The sequence below is a fragment of the Botryllus schlosseri genome, unplaced genomic scaffold (assembly GCF_051294905.1).
Source record: "Botryllus schlosseri isolate E-star unplaced genomic scaffold, Bs_hap1 Bs29a, whole genome shotgun sequence".
Classification (NCBI taxonomy): Eukaryota; Metazoa; Chordata; class Ascidiacea; order Stolidobranchia; family Styelidae; genus Botryllus; species Botryllus schlosseri.
In genome coordinates this window covers 172,718-195,970 of record NW_027648638.1, presented here as the reverse complement: position 1 = coordinate 195,970, position 23,253 = coordinate 172,718, and the positions used below count along the sequence as shown (strand labels likewise).

Below are 23,253 nucleotides of genomic sequence, written 5' to 3'. Positions count from 1 at the left end.
ATAGGGAGTGGCGTCACGTCCACAGTACGTGGACTGGCGTCAATAGGGAGTGGCGTCGCGTCCACAGCACGTGAACTGGCGTCCATAGGGAGTGGCGTCACGTCCACAGTACGTGAACTGGCGTCCATAGGGAGTGGCGTCACGTCCACAGTACGTCAGGCGCGTCCATAGGGAACCACGTGACGTCCAGGCTAGGTCAGCCGCGTCCATGAGGGGTCGCTTCATGTCCACAACACGTCATTGCGGACGTACTCAGAGGGCAGACAGGACGTCTCTAGTTGTCGACAAACCCACTCCAGGGAGGTGACGGCCGTAAGTTACCGGACGTCCTGCCGGCAATTCCACCGGAAGTCAACTGGACATCGAGTGTTTGCTGGGTATTATGTGAAAATGAAACTGATCTGAACGCAAGCGATTACTACAATACTTGTTTACCTGCAAGTCGTGCGTCCATCACAAAACCACGACGACGGAATGCATGCTGAACCATCGGCACACGCGAACTCGTCGCTTCTGCATGACGAACCTACAACGAATTTGACAAATGCTAATGTAAAATTATGAAAACAAATTGAGAATGATGTGATTTCAAATCTGCTGGCTTAGAGTAGACGTTCATTCAACTTGAAAAAGTCATACCATCACAAAGATCTTCTTCAAACGACTCCAGATATGGTGGTAGCTCGCACACTATATACGCTTCGTGGCTGCCATGTTTACGTCGACAAAATGTGGCGTTTGGTGCATAATCATTGCTGCTGAAATTTCTCCGGATCTCGTCGGACCGGTCACTAAAATATATAAACTGTGAAACTGTGTACGCCATATTTTTAAGATAATGGTTGTTGTTGGTAGTTTTGAAGCTTGTTTTTTAGCTATCAGGCAGAAGTATTAAAACAAAGATGTGGGCTTTGCACCTCTTAGATGGACTGGAGCTTATTGTACCTATGTGTAATGAGACAATATATGACGTAATCCGGAAACCCACTGGTGGATCATCTGAACAAAATATTGTCAAGTCATTTCATATCTATTTGTATAACAACTCTCGGTTGGTTGCACGGATGAAGCTTTTTGGCAAAAAAGGTGGTTGATGCTCGATAACGTTGCAAAGCACTGGTCTAGAACATTGGTTCTTAACTGTTGTTCCCAGGAACTCTTTGAGCCAGTGTCAGGATTCCCTGTAGATCAAATCATACTCAACTCATTCATATGATTTCAGATAACATGCTCATCTGGGCTATCACTTTATCAACGGTTACGGGAATAGGGCCGGATTATCACCATGTAACAACATTTTGCAAAAGTTTTAATTGGTTAAAAATTGTTATGTGTTGTGTTTTAGTATTCTAAACTAATTACCAAAATACCATAATTTTTCCTTAACTGCCCCAAAGATGAAAAAAAATGTCGATTTTTCTATTTTTGATGTTACTCATAATTGCTCCGTATTGATCACAATAATTCTTTATCGGACGTAAGAAATCGCTGTGAAAAAGATAATAAGAACAAATATAGCTTATACTCATGCATCAAGTAACAATGCATAACACTTTAAAAACTTTTCGGAGTCGGGCCTACAGAACTTCAATATACAATTGAATAGTATATTCATATTGAAATGAACCCGAATATTTTCGGCTGACACTCGTCAGGGGTAATCCTCAGCAACTAGTAGAGAATTGGAAAGAACATTGTATATCAACAATCGTATCACAATATATGACGTCACCAGCATGAAAGAGAGAGCGTTCAATGTACTATGTACTATGTACTATGGCTTATTGACATTTTGGAACCCGTTCGGGAATTGTACGGCACGGAATGTTTTCGCGATTCGTTCACGTTCGCTGATGAAATACGAAACCCGGATTTTCCGAATCCAGACGTGTTTCTGACCTCATTTGATATATCTAGTCTTTTTACGAACGTTCCACCGCATGAGACTATTGATATTTGTGCCAACGCGCTGTACGGTGGTAAGTTACCACCACCATCAATCCCGCGAAACGTCTTTGTTGAACTTTTACAAGCGGCAACCTGTTCCGTGGAGTTTAGCTTTAACGAGGTCATGTTTCGCCAAATAGACGGCATGGCAATGGGTAGTCCCCTGGGACCTATTTTGGCCAACATTTTCGTAGGATATTATGAGGGCGAGCTTTTATCGCAGCGTGAGTCCGTCAAACCACTATTGTTCCGCGGATATGTAGATGACACTTTTTTCATATTCAGGAATGAGTCGGACTGTGATCAATTTCTCATTGGGTTCAACTCGCTTCACCCGGCCTTGCGATTCACAATTGAAAAAAACGCAATAACTCATTATCATTTCTGGACGTTTTAGTCGAAAAGAGCAATACCAACAAATTTGAAACGTCTGTCTTCCGGAAACCGACATTCACAGGCCGTTCGCTGGAATTCATTTAGTCCTCGACGCAGAAAAATTAGCCTCATAGGCACCCTCGTGAATAGAGCGTTGATGATATGTTCGGGTAACAAACTGAGTTTAGAACAGGGCTCACCAACACGCGGCCCGCGACCTGGTTTGAAATTTCGGAAAAACGCTTAGTGAAGCATTTTGAAATGCTGATGATTTCAGTTTGGACATATTGTTGTGGTCATTCAATGAGAGCTATTCTCCTATGCCCCATCTTACTATTGCCTACTAACGCTGTTACGGCTTCGGCGATTGTAATAGCATTCCATGGATGAAGAATTTCCTGATATGAATGATCATATTGCCTTGACGTGCAATGGCCCACCACTGCCCAGACCGAGACGCTTAGAAAACGACATCGGGCTCTTCAAAACACCAAGCTTTACGAGGAGATAGTTTTCCAGCAAGTAAAGTGTCTATCTAATCACAGTATCGATTCTTTAGTCCATCAATGGTGAATCCGAGGCAGTAGAAGGGAAATTATGCGGCCATAGACACTTATTTTGAATAGGATGTGTTGGCAGCCGTCAATATTCAAATTGAATTTACGAATTGACTCCCTAATTAATGGGAGGCTTGCATTATTCTCGGAATTCTGAAAGGGACTATAAACAATTTGCCCACCCAAAGATGCAGCAACAGCATTAATAACTTTGCTAAATTTTCATAGACACCGCCCATGCATCAACTCTACCGATGAACGATAACTATATTTGATGTAATATGTGAAAATTTACTAATATTAACGATGAAATAAAGTAAAACTATGAGAAATTTTTAGCGCTTCGCGCGACTATCATACGTATGCTTGTGGTCATTCATAAATTGACTAATCACGATTTGGTCGTCGCCCATGTTAGCGTTGTACTGACATAGAGTTATCAAAACGTGGCTGTTAACCGGCGTTGCTTGTTTTTATATCGATATAGAAGTCATGCGGCCCACGACCTCGCCAAATTTTGAAAAGTGGCCCGCGAACCGTTTTGAGTTGGCGACCCCTGGTTTAGAACTTGACAACATCCATAAAATCTTGCTTGATAACGGTTACCCTGAGCACGTCATCAGCCGTGGCATAGAGAAGAGATCAACGCAATTCAACGCAGAAAAACAAACAGAGCCCACCTAACAAACAATAAAAGATGTTGATATCCATCTACCTTGAATTGGCCCCATTTCCATGTTACGACACAGTCAAAACCAATGTGATTTTTACAACAACACAACTGCTCCCTTCAACACGAAAAGACGTTCTCCCTGCACAGCAACAAAGTAATGTAGTGTACGAATATAAGTGCCACTGTGATTGTGGCTACGTGGGAAGAACGTCAAAACGTCTGCAGGAACGCATAAACCAACATGTTCCCAGATTTATCAGAACACGTGCATCATGCTCAGTAAAAAGCTCACCCTTAACTCATCCGCTTAAGATTGATGCTGACCGATCATAGGCCATTAATTCTGCCACCGATTTGTGCGAATAATTATCGAGACGGCCGATTTCGAATCGTTGGGCGGGGCCGTTCATAATTCCATTTGTGTGCCTTGGAGTCGACTTTTATCAAAATACACCAACCAAAACTCTGTCAACAAAAGGAGTTCGTGTACCACCTAAAAATAGTATTTTCAATTGTTCAATTTATTTCAATATGAATATACTATTCAATTGTATATTGAAGTTCTGTACCTTCAAGAAGCTCTTCAGAACTTCAATATTGCAGCAAACAATACGTTCACATTGCAAATTTATTCCACTCGAAGCTTTTCGACTGGCCCTCTTCAGGAATGACCGCCAGTACATAAGATTAACCAAGCTCGAAATATAGAAAGAAATTTGTCGTTGTTACGTAATCATGACAAGTACACAGAGTCGCGAACGGCAGTAAACGCACGGTTACGGTACAACGCGCACAAAATCAGCTGTAAAACAGCCGAACGACAAGACAACACTAATGGAAGATTCCAAGCGTGTAGAGATGTTCCTTCTGGTGACAGAGGATCGGCTTTTGCAGCTTTATGATAGCTGATTCAAGGACCTTTAAATGAAAAATATACGTGCCGATGCGACAGTCGGTATTTGGGTCGCACATCTCAGCGCTTGCAACAAAGAATTCGTCAACACGTCCCTCATCAAATTAGGAATTGGCAGGGTGATGACATGTCTTCTCCATCATCACAGTCCCTAGTTACCATGCGCGATTATGAACAAATAACAGCATGTAATTCTGCGATCGGACAGCATCTCTTGAAACATCCAGAGTGTGCAAAACATCACAAAAACAATCAGTTTTGCATAGTTGCAACTGGTCGTTCTCTGTCGCCAGAAGGAACATCTCTATACGATGGAAATCTTTCATTAGTGTTGTTTTGTCGTTCGGCTGATTTACAGCTGATTTTGTGCGCGCTGTACCGTAACCGTGTGTTAATTACTGCCGTTCGTAACTCTGTGTACTTGTCATTATTACGTCACATCGACAAATTTCTTTCTTTATTTCGAACTTGGTTAACCTCATTTACTGGTGGTCACTGCTGAAGAGGGCCAGTCAAAAAGCTTCGAGTGGAATAAATTTGCAATATGAACGATTGACCGTATTGTTTGCTGCAACTTTAAAAAGCGTAAGAAGTGGTTTTGTTTGCGTGACTTGCATCAGTGAAATGAGAAATCGTCGTCATACTATGAACAACAAATAACACCATGTAACAAAACTATGCAAAGTTTTAGTTGAGTAAAAAACTCTATGTATTGTGTTTTACTATTCCAAGCCTATCACGAAAATACAAATATTTCTTCTGAAGTGTTCCTAGTCTTTGAGAAATGTCTCCGATTTCTCGTTTTACTCAAAATTGCCCTGTAGTAATCCGCATAATTCCTTACTGGACGTACAGACACACTAACAAAAAGAAGGAATATGCAGAAATGTTGGCTACCATAGATTATAAAAGGATGGAAACACTTCAAACGATTTCCGAACTGGTTTTGTTAGCATGATTTTGGCCTATAAAATGAGAAAACTGCTTCTATTATGGACCCAAATAATCTCCAATCATGATGCAACTCCGCCACCCTTAGTATCTTCTTTCCAAATCATACATATCCTGCTGAAACACGTCACCCATATTTGAACTGATAAAATCAAGGTGAACATGAAGGAAATGCGTTTTTAAGGATATGCCCCACTTTCTTTTTTCATATATCTTATCCATTCTTTACAAGAGGCTCATCTTTATTGGTTCGTTTATTTCCAATAAAATTCTCAACCACATCCCGAAATGCCTTGAATGCTCCTGCTTCTCGTGCAGTAATTTTATCGTCAAGTGCTTTACAAATGGTTGCCAACGTTCCCGCATAAGCCAGGACAACGTGCCACAGAAAAATAACGTTAAAATAGTTTATGGTCTTTTCGCGACGAAATGCATCGACACGATAAATGCAACAAGTTTCTTAGTTTCAACCTTCGAGTCAGAATTTACGCATTTGATTTAATGGGTCACAGCTAAATCATCAAGTTCGTGTTGGTTCAGAATGTGTGGTTCTGCATTTATATCTATGTGAGAGATGTTGAAGTCGTCATCGGAGTCATTTTCTGCCTCTTTAAGCCCTGCCGAGTCTTCCGGAGCTTCTTTGCCTTATAGTTTGGGCAGCGAAAATTTACTACAATACGGAACAGGTGCTTAAGAGGAGATGGCATAGAAGGATATGAAATGCCAACTCATTTTTTAGTTATTCTGAACCTCGGAATGTCACTAATACAAAAAAATAAACAGTCATGAGGTTTCGAACTTCCCTTCAGATTCTTTACTAGCAAATGACAATAAACGCCGAGCTCCCCTTAGCCATCCATCCATATTTCATCGGCATGTTTCGCAGATTACATGAAATGCCCAGATTTTATTTTTGTCTGCAATTTTTATGCCAAAATAAAATTAATAAGCATGAAAAATCTTACTTGTATCTGTATTTTGTTCGTAACTTGTTTCAAACTGATATACAGACCACAGATATACCATAAACAGCCATCATGCGGAATTGCGGATTACATTTGTGATGCTGACATTAATGTTGAGATTATACTCACTAGATCCACGATCAGTGCACTACGAGAACAAAACGAAAAGGAATTTGAAATTTCTTGTTGTAGCCAATACTGACTAACTGAGACTTAAAAAAAATTATTGTTACTAATGACCAACCATTATGAATTAAATGATGGATCAATGTGACGTCAGTAAATAGCAGAAATTAACGGATGTGACCCGTTGCGTGACACTAGTTTGGTTGACATCCCCACAGGTTTGATATCACCTTTACGACCACATTTCTGACATACTGCATGTCGATATTGACAGTGTTATGTCTGGTGATCGATGAAACAGCGGCTGCAAGATTTCAGTCTTTCTGGGATGTTGCCCTGGTTGGATTTGGAAGGTTTTTTCCCCTTCTGATAATTTCCCGCCATTTTGTTGACGATGGAAGTGTCTTTACCGCTACTCTCGCCCTGGATAACCCCATCAGTTTCCAGCGTTCTCACGTGTGTTGCGGCTACTTTGAGAGCGTCGTCAATGGATGGATTGGTTTTTGTTAGACAATGCCGTCTCCCATCCGCATGCGGCGTTTCTTTAATGATGAGATCGCGCGTTAGCTCATCAACGTAGCTCTGATCACAGCCTTCTCTTGAGCATGTGAAGTTGCAATCCTTGGAGATTCCCCGTAGACTAGCGATCCAATCGGCGTACGACTGTCCCGGCTGCATTTTGAAATTGTAAAATTCGTACCTGGCTGCTTGCACATGAATTGAGTCCTTGAAGTGTGTAGACAACTTCTCAGTCAACGCGTCGAAGGATTCTACACTGACGTCAGCAGCACCAAACAAATTGCGTAGGAGCGAGTAGGTTTCAGGTCCGACCCATGAGAGTAGACACGCTCTTTTTTCTCAATGTTGGAAATGCCGTAAATTGCTAGGTGATGGTTGAATCGTTGCAGATATTGGTCCCATTTCTCCTTTGATTTTACAACTGAATCAAACTTCGGTTCGGTAGCTTCAGATGTTGACGCGATGGGACTGAACCTCTGCGTTAATTGCGCCATCTATGTCATGACTTTTACCATTGCTTCGTCATGCTTTGCTTGTTGTTGCACCATCATCTCTTGCTGCTTCGCTTGTTGTTGCGCCATAATCTCTTGCTGCTTCGCTTGTTGTTGCACTATCATCTCTTGCTGCTTCTCAATAATTTTCAAAATACCAGATTCCGTGATATATATTCGTCGCATAAATAACTATGAATACGACTTCTGACACCAATTGTTATGTTCTTCATCTTGTGTGAACAATAACTCATACGGCGAGGTTGCAATATCAAATCAGTATATTATACAGCGGAATAACTTGAGACAGGCGACACGATCCAGAGTGCAGTTAAACGACAGACCAGTGGACAACAGAACACAGGGTATAAATACGAAGCACGGCACACGAGGAAATAATGATTGGCGGTAATTAGTAATCCTAGACAAACGATACCAACGTAGAATGCACGAACATAACAGTCATCACTTCCATTCTATTTTCAACTATGAGCTGCGCACGACACCTGACAACACTCTTCAGCAACTAAAGCAAAGGTGGCCAACCTCTTTGTTATTCACGGCCGCATATCAATTACCTATGGAGTCGGTGGAGTCGGAGTTTGGCTAATTTTCACTTGATGGAGTCGGAGTCAGAGTCGGAGTCGTGAAAACTATATTGGCTGGAGTGGGAGTCGGAGTCGTGGGAAAAATACTGACTGGAGTCGGAGTCGGAGTTTGTGAAAATGACCCTGACTTCGACTCCGACTCCAACTTCTCTATCATAAAAACAATTGCTTTCAAAGGATTTCCAATATATTTTTTCATGTAGGCTACCTCCAATCACTGTTATTAATAACCATATACAGATCAGGTGCGGCCAACCCATGGCACGCAGGCCAAATTCGAGACTGCGAGAAGCTTTTGAGGTAATTCTCGTAATTATTTATAAAATCAGGTAAAATTGCTAGGCCAACCAAAATTTGATTATCCTGACCGTGAAATTTGATGATGACTAAAACATCAGTTCTGGCACATTGGCGTTTCCAGGGGCGAACCACATTTATCACATATCTTCGTGTAGTATAGGATATTCCGCAACAGATTTATTTGACATGAAATTTTTCTCGGCACTTTGCATGATTTATGGTCACTAGATTTCTTACATTCAGTATTGGAGCCCCCTTCTGAAAATTATAAATACATGTTATTTACAGAATCGAGTCTAACTATATTCGCAATAAGGAGATAACGTGTCATCCAACATGCGGCTTCGCTTGTGCACTCGCAGCGAGATCGTCGACGAAGAAACATTTGCACAAAATGATCGACGCATGTTCACCAAAACATTCGTTATTGCTATGTCTAAACATCAAATAATCCTGTCCTTACCAAATGAGCCCAGTGGTATACAGATGCGACCCCCAATAGATGTTAGTAGTATATTTATTGATAGAATTCAGTCATTACCTTAGAAAAAATTTCGCGCTTGGCGCGACCAGGGTGTGACTGCGCACAGCACAGTTGGATGACATACTTGTTATCAATTTTAGTGCGTAGTAATACAAGTATTGTTTGCAATGTTACCTAATTCGGGTCGTTCCTATCGGACGAATGGAAATGGTTATCAACATTCCCGCGTAATGGTTCTTAAATCTCATGTGCCTTTGGCCGAAAAAGTTGGCCACCCCTGATATCGATAAAATTACACATTACTTGCAAATTACAATTCGTTGCATAGGGGAAGAAAATCGCAATATGCATTTTTGCCATGCAGTCAAAATTGATGCTATTTTTGGAATTATACCATGATACTCTGACAGAGCAAATACATCGGCTGGTTGTGAAATCGATGTAAATATAACCAAACGATGCTTCCCACTTGACAAAATTAAAAATATTTGTAGTGTAGCTTAGATGTTTGGGTCGAACAAATGATTAAGAAAGACTGCAAGTCCTAGTCCATGAATACTTGACTAAGTACATGTAGACAAGACAGACATAGGCCATAGTATTTGACTACTTGCTAAATTTCAGTTATGACCAATGTCTATTAGTAGTAAGAGTGCGTGTGCTTGTACTCAGTATAGTGTGTAATGAGAAAATTAGTAAGTTCAATCTCTGTAATAGTTGCTGACTCATACACATGTGCGAGAGCTACACTTGGATTTTTTGTCTACATTTTTATGATACAGGATTGGATATATGTCGTATTTGAATGATTCATACATATTAGGATATTACACAGTCCATGTTATAAAAAATTATAAAATATGAAAAAAGAAGGATATTAGCAAATCATTCTGTCATTTTAATTGCATAGTGGATAATTCGAGATGTGCCACAAAGAAACAATTTTGCATGCCACCGTCAATCATATGTTTGCATATGTTTAACGGTTGTATGATAGTCATTCAACCGACATTGTGGCATATAATTTTCGAAGTAAATTGGTAATACTGTCGGAGTCGGAGTCGGTACGTTTAAAGACTCTGGAGTCGGAGTCGGAGTTGGAGTCGGTACGTTTTAAGACTCAGGAGCCGGAGTCGGAGTCGGTATATTGAAAATGTGTGGAGTCGGAGCCGGAGTCGGTGGTAAAATTTACGGACTCCACAGCCCTGCTATGTAGCCTACGGCCGCATTCCGGTGCATAGTCGTAATGAACTAACTGGATTCCAAATACCAACGTTAAACTGTCCAATGTCCATGTCCATTGCATGTTAACTCCGGGCCAACCTATTTACTCATTTCGTCTTACTAAGCGCACCGAAATCGTCAGTAATGATGTTATGAATTGCCACAGGAACTCGATTTCTTGTCGCGCCAAGCGCGAAATTTTCCTAATTTCATGAGTGTGTTTCGTCATCGTCAGTAATATTAGTATAGTTTCACATATTATTGTGTGATCAGATGATATTATTGTGTGATCAGATTCACCGGTAGAGTTGATGCAGGGGGTGTCTTAAAAAATTTAGAGAAGTTAACAATGCTTGTACTGTATATTTGCGTGGGCCAATATATATTAGTGGCCTTTGTTGCATGCTGTTATTTCTTGACCTCCCATCCGGATTTTCGGTATGGCGGAAAGATATTGGATTCGCCCAAACGTAGGCCTAGCAGAAACAAATTTCCTTCGTGATGAGGAGAAAAATATTACAAATTGGTGTGTTATAATGAGGCTAATCATTTCCCTCTGGTGTTCGCATCTGTGCGAGGGTGGGTTCAGATTACAGAGCACACTACTATATTAAAATCTAAAATCAATTTACACTGGAACCACGCCCGCGCGAAAAAAAATTAAGCATAGTACAAACCTTTCATTAATTACAGAGTTAATTCGTAGTTTCAATTTGCATATTGACGGCCGCCCACACATCCTATTCGAATTAATTGACGACGGCAACATACTTTTCCTTCTTCTGACGCAGATTGGCCACCACTGGACTAAAGAATCGATATTGGGGTTCGATGGACAGGGTAGCCTACTTGCTGGAAAACGATCTTCTCGTAAAGCTTATTCTTTTGGAGCGTCCGAAGTCGTTTTCTGACCATCACAGTCTTGACAGTGATGGGCCATTGCACGTCATGGCAATATACCCATTATTATCAAAAAAATTCTTCCTCCGTGGAATGATATTACCGTCACCGAAACCGCAAGTTTGTGAGCAACGGTGATATTAGGCACAGAAGAATAGCTTACTGTGAACAACAATAGCAATATGTTCAAACTGAAATCAATTTCAGCATTTCAAAATGCTTTACTAAGCGTTCTTCCGTATTTTCAAAGCACGTCGCGTGCCGCAAAATGTTACCTCGCAAGCCGCGTGTTGGTGACTCCTGATATATAGCTATTTCGATGCGTATAATGAGGCGGTATGAAAAAGTAGATTACCCTGGAGTTCACCGTAATTGGACATGGACAGTGTAACATGAGCATTTGGTGTCCAGTAGGTTCATTGAGACTATATTCCGGAATGCGGCCGCAGGCTACATGAGTAATCGAAATGCGGCTGTGAACAGCAAAAAAGTTGGCCACCCTGTGGTAAGGTGTGGAAAATTCCATGCGTGGTATGAGACGATTGATTCGGGTATAGAGTATGGAAATTTTCCATTTCATACTATACTATGCCATGCCTCTACCACACCGAAGCAATACGGCTTGTAAAATAATTTGACTTTGTAAACAATTTCAACAATATTTTTGACGGATTCACCCGAGTCGTCCTCTCTCGACCAGTCCTACGTCATTTCGCCCTATCGAGCATTGCAATGAGAAAAATAATAAAGGGTCATCACCGGTTGCAAGTTGCATTAATAAGTCTAAACCGCGGTACCTGATACACTCGTGTACACCCCATAGACGTGGGAAACGCAAAGACATTTTTCGTACACCCTGTGGTAGACTATACACTCGGTTGATAAACACTGAACCAATCTGAAGGTATACGTTTTGAATGCTTTTTGCGATATGTACCAATTACTGCGGCATGGCGCAGCTGAAACTCATTTGATACGCAACAGTACAATATGGCAATGAGTCGCCTATACGAGTTGACTTTAATTCGCTGACGAATTTTTTGAATAGTGTCAGCTCAAGAGATATTTAGGCTTAAAATATTATCAATGTGAATGCATAAGTAACAGGAATATTAGTCACTGTTTAAAAAAAAGTATTTCCGAAATCAACAACACAGGATACGGACAACATTTGTAAGTCAACCTTAGAACTCACTCGCAGCTTATTTTTCCATTGCAGAAGTATCGACTGGAGAGACAAAACGATAGATCGTCGCATTGAAATTCGTGTTTCTCACATTTTGATCCTGCGGAAATGATAAACTTGACATTTCAATCATCGTCGACAACACCACATCGTACAGAGCGCTTGTTTGGTTGTAGTTTCTGGCCCTGATCGAATCAGAGCACGACGTTAACATAAAGCTGATCCGCCTACGGAAATAGCGTGGGGGTGAAATCGTGGTGCTAATTCTATAGCAGTGGATCTTATCAGGTGTTCCATGGGACACCAGGGGTTACGTGAGCCAGTCTCAGGGGCTGCGCGGGGATTGGGACACACACTTAACTCATACATGTGAGTTTGGTGATCCTCCCATCTTGGCCAGAGGGTATTGTATTAGGCAGTTAGGGCGTGAATGAGTAGGTAGTCGGTCTTGTATTTGCAGGCTTGAGTTGGATGTACCGGTCGGAATCTCTGCGTTTATAGTTGTCTGGGGTACGGCGTATAGTCACTGATGGTGCTACGCGGGCACCTAGGGAGTGATGTTGGTTGGTTGGTATGGGTTTCTTATTGGTGCCGACTACAGTGGCCTTGTGCACCAGGCCGAGAGTTTGATTAGAACAAGACTTCTAAATTATTCGATTCGACAGAAGTGCAAATTCTATAATAGGCGTTGCAGTGAAAGGGCGAGTAAGAATTCCTGATAATACAATGTTAACGCCATGGTTCCTTGCAGCTTCGAGATGATATATTGTCTTTTAGTTGAGTATCTCGGACATTTTAGCAGGACATGTTCCACTGATTCAGGCTGTGCCCACAGTCCACATAATCCATTTCCATGGCATCCGATCCTGTGAAAATGTTTGTTCAGCCCACAATGGCCGGTAGTCGGATCAAGATCGACGACTCACCACGCGAGAGACAAGAAATTCCGCGAAATTCTGCATTAGTGCGTATGAGAGAGTGATGTTGCCCCGTTGGTAGTTCGTACTCGCTTGTAGATGACAAGGCTGCTGCTGGGCTAGGTTTAGGCTGATGGGTATGTGTGCGTGAGGTTTGTGTGGAGTTTTGTTACAGTTTCCTGAGCAGTGTGCAGTGTGCAACAGTGCATGCGTCGTATAGGAGTTTTATATCGTCTGGGTTCCGTTACATGTGTGTCTTAGCATCGCTGTTATGGGTTTCATGTGTCGTATTATTATAATATTATAACCGCATAGACTTCTGTGGTGTTGTCAGTCGCCGTATATTGTAAGTGTCATTTGAGCAGGTGGCAGTTGCAAAGAGACGAGGTCCCGAGCCCAGTAACACACCCGCGTTACCGTTATTGCTACCGATATAAGCCGTAACTGAGCCACTACAAATTTTGGCGAGCACGTCAATTGTCCACTTATCCTCAGCCATCCGCCTCTATACTGCACTTCGCCAGCACATAACCCCGAGGCTCGGTCGCATCTTCAAATGCACGCATAAGCAGTGTTGCCACTCTAGGTTCCCGGGAAAACACAAGATTATGTCGTGAAAAAAACACTAGATTGGCGAAAAAACACTAGATTAGTAAATGGCAGGAATAATTTGCTCTTGTCAAGTAATCATGATGACCAAGGTACAAATCCATAGATAAGAAGTGTTCCACACACATGAATTCAATACATATACTGCACGATTATTCAACGAAAATTAATGAAACGAATTCAATAGCGCAAAAACATCAAATATTGTCGCTTTCGAATTGTACAAGGCATCATAAAAATTATCTTTCGATTATACACCATCCATCACTACCGTACATCCTCAACCAAAAAATGGGGAGGTTTCCATGTGCAGCATACTTCAATTCCACGAATGCAGTGGAATGTGGCAATGCCAAGAGATTCGTCATGAGCTTCCCCAGTAAAGGATATTTTAATTCACCGAATCCATTGTGCACTGATTTCAATTTTTGCAAAAATTCTGTTGGAGGGCACTGACTGATAACATGCAGCTCATTTTGCGATCTTGCCAAAGCAGCCCATTCTTCCGACAAATCATCAAGTTCATCAAATAATATCACAGAGGGAAATTGTACAGCTAGACGAATAATTGATTTTACTATTCTGCGGCCTGCTTACATTTTTTTACATTTATTTATGACGCGAGACTCGAATTGAACAATGCTTAATTAGTACTCCACCAATGCAGCTGACTGGATGATCCGCGCGAATCCCGAAGGATCGTATCGCTGCAGCATTGTATTATATTTTTATTGCAATTTTATTCAATAAAAATGTCTGTCTGTCTCTGTAAATGAATATCTTGCCCGAATCTGCAGACTGAGTTCAACAAGAAACGACAGAGCATCAGAGCGAAATCGCTCTTCATTTTTTCAGAGACTTTCTCTCATAAGTACGGATTCACTGCGCACCCTGTTATGTAACAATTGCTTGTTACTGCACCACCACCCACAGTTGTTGAAAACAAACACAGCCAGAGACACCAAATCGTCTTATTAGCGATAAATTTAGCGTATAATTTAGTAGTTTAACGTTAGAAAATTAATTGTTTGCATAATTGCAGAAAAACACTGGATTAGCTAAACTTTGCGAAAAAAAGCCCTAGAACACTAGGACGACCGAAAAAACACTAGATCTAGTGTTAAAACACTACGAGTGGCACCACTGCGCACAAGCACTCCAAGCGCTGGTTACAATTCTTCACAGCCAATCCACTCAATATACTCGGCCTCCGCTTCGTACTTCGTAGTAGCCAAACCAGTACGAGCGTTCGTTCCCATTGTGCATGTCATAACGAATCCACTGATCACACGGCCACGGCGACACAATAACAAATAGCTATTTCAAACGTTCGCTCAAATTGCTTCGTCTCTCATATACGATATACCAGCACACGATAGTCGACATAATATACACAGCAGCAGCAATCACAAAGATAAACAAGGTCCTGGGGTGCTCGCCAAAATTTGTAGATCGTATTGGTTCCGCTATATGTGTCCGTGAGCATCGCTTTTATAAGTTTCTTGAGTCGTATTAATATCAGAGGTGGTCAAAGTAGTCCAGAAAGCTACTCAATTAGAAGAAGAAGTAGCGAAGAAAAAATCTACTCAAGTACGAGTAGAAGTACTTCTTCCATAAGCAACCTAAAACTACTTGAAGTAGAAGTAGAATTGACTGACTTTAAAAGTACTCAAGTAAGTAAGTAGTTGTGAAAACGATCCTAATTCGTTCACATGGATTCTAAAAAGGTGCAAATTGAGCTATGCGAAAGGTGACGAGCTTGATTCCGATTGATGCATACCAGCAGGTCACCAATTTTCGATAGCATAAGCATTCGTACACATCATAGGATGAAAATGATAGTATTATTATGGAAATGCGATACTTATCCTCTGTTTTCTCGAACAGCACGTTTTAGAAAATGGCATGGTATGGCGCCATCCCCCATATTATAAGGTCGGTAGTTTAGTCGAAGAGCAATACGGAGAAGTAGTATAGAATACGGTGTAAACACTTTGCGCGATTAGTAAACGTTAATAAAAATATGTGGGGACCGTAATAATGCCATATTGTGTAGCTTTATTTCCGGAAATTAAATGCATAACTACACTTGCTTTTATACTTCAACGTGTATTTTATCCAGACAAAAGAACTGATATTAATTATAACTGAAAGTATATGATACTGGGAATTGAAAATAAAACATGAATACTACTTCTAAAAGGAGAACATGTTTTTCCTGCCTTCAGTTCAGAAAGTTTCAAAGGCGGTATGCTAAAACAGCACTAAAACTAACAAAAAAGTCTGAGTCCACTTTACCTGGTTAGATTACGATATGGCAGGTAAATGATGGATTGCGAAACATCAGTTTCAAACGATATGATGAACCATATATCCTGTGATGAATTATTTCGTATGGGCGAAAGGCGACAATGTGGTGTGAACGCAGGGATATCTAATTCTAGATATCCTTGTGTGAACGGAATCACGCCAACCCGCTACGTAAATTATATTCATCGATACTTTCGTGAGATCATACTGGTAACTCCTTATCCACTGCGCGCGAAGCGCGACGAAAATTATGGGCTATACTCAACTTTTATGAAAATCAAATATTGATGCTCCTTGAAAACAGCCCCGAAATTCCTCAGGCTATCAAACTACTAAAACTACTAAACTACTTCTACTTGACAAACTGAAACTAGCGAAAAGTAAGTAAGTAGATCACAAAATATTACGAAGTAGAAGTAGAAGTAGCGAAAATCAGATCTACTTGAGTAAGTACCAGAAGTAGAGGAAAACTACTTGAGTACTTCGAAAAAGTAGAAGTACTTCGTTACTGACCACCGCTGATTAATATAATAGTATAACCGCATAGACTTGTGGTGCTGTCGGTCACGCCGTGTCGTAAGTGATCGTTGAGCAATGAGCAGGCGGCAGTTGCAAAGAGACGAGGTCCCGAGCATAGTAACACACCCGTGTTCCCGTTATTGCTACACACTTACCATAATGCCGATAATGTAAACATATGCAGGAAGAGGAATAGTCGCGAGATTGTATTATGAAAAGCCTAGCTGATGAGCATCATGATATGTGAGCAAGAACCGGTATGGTGATGTGGCTAAAGCGGATCTGGAACCTACCCCAAAATTTCAAAGACCGTCATCAAATACCAAATGCGCACCAGAACAGGGCTTTGGGGCTGGAGCCGGGGCAAGGAGCCGTGTATTTTCAACGGAGCCGGAGCGCTAAATAATTTTCGGATGGATCCGGAGCTGGAGCCGGTTATCTGAAAAGTAGCTCCGGTTCCGATGTATTTTATAAGATTCTATGCTAATACTTTTGACTGAATTCACGTAATTTTACGGTAATCGTTCATAAAATTAAGAATTGTTGCCTCGTTGGTGCCATCTTCTTTAAACTAAGCATGTTCAAATAGTTCATATACAACGCGCTAAATCTAGGTATGCGCGATATGCCGTGCATTATTATATTCTGGTTATTCGTCATATCCGCAATTTTGTCATGAGCACAACATTGATGGCCGGTAGAGCGGTTCGTAAAATATTGATCACTATGTATTTTACACAATGGAACTGTTGCTCATGTGAGCCGAGCAAATCAACTAATGAGTATTTAGCCAGTGGTTCGCAGAGTGTGTTACGCGTACCACAATCACAGTGGTACACGAGAGCTTCGTAGGTGGTAGGCTACGCGAAGAGCACTGTGAGTAATGTTGTACCTCAGATTGGCGAGCTTCTGCATAAGAAACAGTTGCAGTTGCATTTAATGGTTATTTCTTGCTATCCGGTGGTATTGCGGTATAGTAACAGGGATAACCAACAAACACTGGGACATTCAAGTAAAATAAGTAATTAAAGTGGTACAACCTGTAGTGAAAAACAATTTCGTGGTACGCCGTATGGTAAAAAGAAATTATTGATACGCGATGGGAAAAAGTTTGAGATACTGAATTGGATGAAGCGACGCCAGAGGATAAACGTGACCTTGCTGCACTTGCACATGCAGATTTGGATGAACGCGCACACAAATAGCGTAGCGTACGCCGTCTACTCTCTGAATTAGACGAACCGAACCCTATGGTGTTGGGCATATTAAAGAGGAATTAGTGATTGAATGCGTGGTTTCCAGTATGTAATGATTTGTTTAATGCAATGATTCTAGTCTGCCTGAAACAGTCGTGTTCCTGAATTGTCACGCAATGAGCGTGTATAGTAGGGCCCTTCAAAAATGACTTTTTTTCTCAAATCGCACTGGCTACTTGATAAAATTGTTAGGTTACCTAATTTAAGCCAACACACCTTTTTTGCTTCAATTCCAGCCAGTAGCCGCATTGCTGCAGGAGAATTATCATCGAAAAACTCACATAACTCCGCTTTTACTGGTCGGAATTGAGTCGAATTTGTTTTGCATCGTCTTTGCAAACAGCTCAACACTTTCATGGGGTGAACAGAAAATTTTCAAATTTTTTGTTATTTATTTTTATATAATAAATAGAAACTTTCTTCTCCTGTAGCAATGCGGCTACTGGTTGGAATTGAACCAAATTTTGTGTGTAGGCTTAAATTAGGTAACCTAACAATTTTATCAAGTAGCCAGTGCGATTTGAGAAAAAAAGTCATTTTTGAAGAGCCCTAGTGTATACTTTAATTCGTTACTGACACGGTGCACTGCACTCCAGATTCTGGTCCATGACGACACTAATATGTTGCACCAAGAAACAAATATGTGTCCAAAATATTTCACGTAACTGTGACACTAATATATATTTACCTATTAGACTACTGTGGTGGACAGTCGTGTTTTCGAAGCAGTTGGGCGACAATACGCACCAACAGAAGGAGGCAAGCTAGACGACTAAAAATCTCTAGATTAGTTTTGACATGTGGATTCAGCGCGTGGTCACTGGAAATTAGCAGTTTATATCGCAGCGTTTAGAATATACATGAAATGTCCGCCAACTGCGGTCGCCCTAATTTTTTGACAATTTTTGCAATACCTAATAGACCACTTCAGTGGACTTTGGACACTTAGGGAGACATTCCGCCATTTTGAGTAATCATGACCATATTCGTTACCGAGCCAAGATGGGCATTATCGTCATATAATATGTTAAGGGTTGGGAATCAGTTTCGTCAAAGGAGTCATACCAGCCCCTACATATTCAATTGTACCTCCCAAGAAGTCATACACCAATGGCAATCAATTTTGACGTCACTCTTTGAAATTCACGACGTCATCGTTGAACGATATCGATGATCACTATATAGAATTCGTTGTCTGCGCTATATCTTTTCGTTTAAAAGCTGTTGTTAAAATACGGAAAATTTGTCCTTATAAGAAGCGACAGTTGTCAACCCTACAGATTGGATCACCAGTTCTCTACGGCTAGTATGCACATAACTACGACATTCAATGACTACCTTGCTGCGATAGCAGATCTCAGTTACAATAAAATAATAAATATATTCGTTTATTATAATCGGCCCTAATATCCATCGGAAGCTTCTTGTTTCATGGACTTGGAGTGTACTAGCAGGTGTAAGGCGATTGTCGGCTTAACGTAAGGCACACTTTTTGATCCATTATTTGTAGTGCTGCAAGGCAGAAACCTTCGAATAAAGACTACTTTAACATGTCTTTACCTTCGATCTCAGACTCTCGCCATGTTAAAGCCGCTTCAAATTGTAAGGAGTTAGTTGTTTACCGTACAAACTTCGCCACGCATTCATGTTTTCTCTTTAAAAACCCCACAACAGATTACAGAGAGTCTTGATTAGTGATAATCGTGGTACTTGATAATTGCTAACTTCCATTTTTTTTAATAGCAATACGCCAACTTGTTCACTGTTCAGTATAAGGGTGTTCAAAAAAACTTCTATCTCAAATTTCATCGACTTAATTGTAAAATCGTCAGGTTACCTAAAAACGTTGTACACCAAATTTGACTCAATTTTAGCCAGTAGTAGTCGAGGTCAGTCAAATTAAAATTTCGGTAATTTTTGAAATAATAGTATTGACGGTGACCAATTTCGTCACACGATGGTGACTAAAAATTGGGTTTCAGGTATGCCTAAAGAGGCAGGGATGTTTTTCCATTTGTTCTGATCTGTGGAGTTTGGATGAAGACATCGCCAATATACGAAAAAAAAGATATGTCATGGATTAGCTGGAATTTAGTCCAATTCATTGAATAACTCCGTTAGGGTGGTGAGATAATTTTTTGAAATTAAGGACCACGAAAATGAAATGAACTGACAAGCAGGTAAAATACAGGTAAATATATTTCTCAAGTGATAGTAACATAGTATTTTTTGTCGGACCAATTTAGATTTCATGAAATCAATCCCAGTTATCCAGGGCATACCGCTGTCTCTCTGCCTTGATTCGAAGTTTTTACTGATTGCAAAGTCGCCATTACCAAAATCTCGTCCACAGAGACATCAATTGCATTGCTCAGCAACTTAGCGTTCGAATATTTCTCTGCTACTTGACATTGACTGATCCAGGGCGTAAAAATGATGGTGATTGCAATTAAGAATGGGCTATGCCAATAAATGGTATTTATGAGTTGAAAAAGCATTTACGGTACTTCACATAAGCGTTTATAATAGAGCTTTGTATGTGCTGGAAACATTGCGAGCTTCAAGGAAACTAGATGGTAACCCACTGAGCTTATAAAGCACATTAGATATTTTCTGGTCTTTCAACATCACCGGAACCCCCTTCTTGTCATAAAGTAATAAAAAGCATTAGTGTTTTAACACGATATATGTATACAATTAGATTAGATGGTATTCACCGAATGTGGAGGATGATATGAAGAGATTAATATGATTTTTATAGGAATAAGATCTGTCACGATGCCCATTAGTCTTATAATCCACCTGTAAGAGTACTATATAGGAGTGCTGCAGAGTAAATGATAGAATATCATAAATATCAAATTGCATCGTGAAGGAATCTGCATTGGACCGATAAAGAATATAGATATTGACTATCACTTGAAAAATATATTTACCCGTATTTTGCGTGCTTATTATCAATTCATTTCCTTTTTGTGGTCGTGAATTTCAGTGTGTAAAGTACTCTATTTGAAAATTATCTCACCATCGTTTCAACGTGTCAATTTCAATGCAGTGGACTAATTTACAGCTAATATGTGTCATCAATTTCTTTCATTTACTGGCGATGTAGGCCCTTGTCAAGATCAAAACATGTGTAAAAGACATCCCTGCCTCTTCAGGCATAAATGGAACACGATTTTTGGTCCTGTCGGAGTGACGAAATTGGTCACCGTAAATACTATTATTCTAGCAGCGCAGCGCGAAATCCAGCACACCTAACCGAACATTCGCCGCATTCACAGACACGCCTAGATCTCCGATTCAATCATGCTCGTTAGCAGTGTTGGGATCAAGTCACATCCTTCGAGTCACGAGTCATCTCGAGTCATTGCAGATTTTGACTCGAGTCAAGTCAAGTAACTCGATTTTCAAAGGTGACTCGAGTCAAGTCAAGTCAAGTCACCCGATATTTGGAGATGACTCGAGTCAAGTCGAGTCAAGTCAAGTCAAGTCACGAGTCAAGTCCACTATTCGAGTCAAGTTGAATTTTCAAAGTACGAGACATCATTCAAAGTCATTGCATCATGCTAACTGTTTTAAATACAGATGGAGTCCCCATTTAATCTGAATTCAAGAACAAATGAAGAGTTGATTGTACAATGTACACGCAAAAAGGCGCATATCGCTCATGCATACGTAGAACTGTCAAACTACGCAAGTATAGCGGTATAGCCTCATTCTATAACAGGGGTGGGAAACTGCGACTCGCGAGCCGCATGCTATACTCTTTGAGCCTTTGATTGCGGCTGTTCAACGAGTGTGCAATGTGCATTCGGTGATAATGAACGTAAGCCACTGTGCCTTTTCCATCAATATTCGCCCAATAATCACATAACTAGAATTGAAACGGCATTACGAAACCAAACACCAAAACCCTAATTGCCACGAGTTACCCAATAAAGACATATTTACGAAGTATTGTGATTACCGAGCTCCGCACTGTTAGACGTCTTATCAGCCCGATTTCAAACACCTTCCGCCAAGGCAGAGACGCATCGTATTATACCGCTCAATAGTATACATCATTCGATACCCTGCATTTCCTTGTGACGGAATAAATTAGTATATATCAATTTTTGGGTTGTGACTCTTCTAAGGCAACGATTTTTGATATGCGACTCGCACGCAAAGCCGCTCTGCCCACCGCTGATCTATAATTATCGGCTAAAATATAGGATAACATATGAAACATCAGAAAGTTCAAAAAATGATATGGAGCAATAGTACCCTACCCATATATATATTTATGGCATACCATTACAAACGTATGGACGATATCCGTTCGATTTAAGCACACAAGAGGGTTGGTTGAGGTGAGCAAGTTTACGACAACGTAGGCTAAGCTATAAGCTCCGATCACTGCGTTAACGATCAATTCATTAGTGATGTAACAATGGAGGCTCGGCAAAAGGCACAATCTTTGAGTGATCGGATAAAAATCCAAACTTATACAAGATACGGCGATTTAGTCGACATCGATTACTTGATGACTTGAAATTGACTCGTAAATTTTGCTTCGAGTCACGAGTCAATCTGCATTTCTGAAGCGTCGAGTCAAGTCAAGTCAAGTCATTTTTGCAAAGTGACTCGAGTCAAGTCAAGTCATGCGTAAAAGGTGACTCGAGTCTGACTCGAGTCAAGTCATGACTCGAGTCATCCCAACACTGCTCGTTAGTGAGAGCGTAGCGAGATAGCGTATAGTGGAATAATCCACAACCGCAAAACCAGCTGATTGCGGTTTCGGGTCCGACCGAGGTCGACTCCAAATTTGTACTAAGGTGTTAAAGGTTTATCTCGGCTTCTACGTACCATCTCATTTGCGTAATCGTTGTCTTATGAAGGTAAATATGGCATACAAAGATATCGACATGGTGTAAAATGTGGACAATGTAGTCGAGCACCGTGAATATCAAACAATAACGACCAAAATTGTTGCGTTACGCTATATTGCGGCGTGAAAATTGCTTTCATGAATCTCATCGATCTGATGTCGTCTATGTTCAGATACGCGCCCTTCGCAGATGAAACACATTAACCTAGCTTTACCGGCTCGGAGTCGAATGAATTTTCACTAATCTATACTAAAACAGTCAGAGTGGGTTTGTTGATGCAGCCATCCATCCAATCTTAGCGAGTACACCAGTCAAACCAGATTCGAAATAATGAAGTCATGTAATATTGACCTTGAGACCGATAGCTTTCCTTCATGTGTAATTTCGTCACTAAATGCTATATTTGTCGCCAATACTACGTAGACTACGCGTTTTTGTAAAGTATCATAACTTTTACGGGTAATTGCCCTGCCCGATAAATTATAATTACAATTATCAACATGCCCAAAGCGCCGAATCATATATAAAATTATCCCAACCTATCTTCAT

General features: G+C 40.7%; 1 protein-coding gene across 1 annotated transcript in view; it reads right to left on the bottom strand.

Annotated features, from left to right (window-relative positions):
* Nucleotides 1-23,253, bottom strand: part of LOC145459974 (uncharacterized) — a 117,194-nt gene that overhangs the window by 53,142 nt on the left and 40,799 nt on the right. Inside the window, exons 6-7 of the mRNA XM_080338417.1 lie at nucleotides 640-791; nucleotides 436-526 (exon numbers count right to left, since the gene is read on the bottom strand). Of these exons, the coding sequence (XP_080194543.1) occupies nucleotides 436-526; nucleotides 640-791 (243 nt within the window). The remainder of the gene's footprint in view (nucleotides 1-435; nucleotides 527-639; nucleotides 792-23,253) is intronic.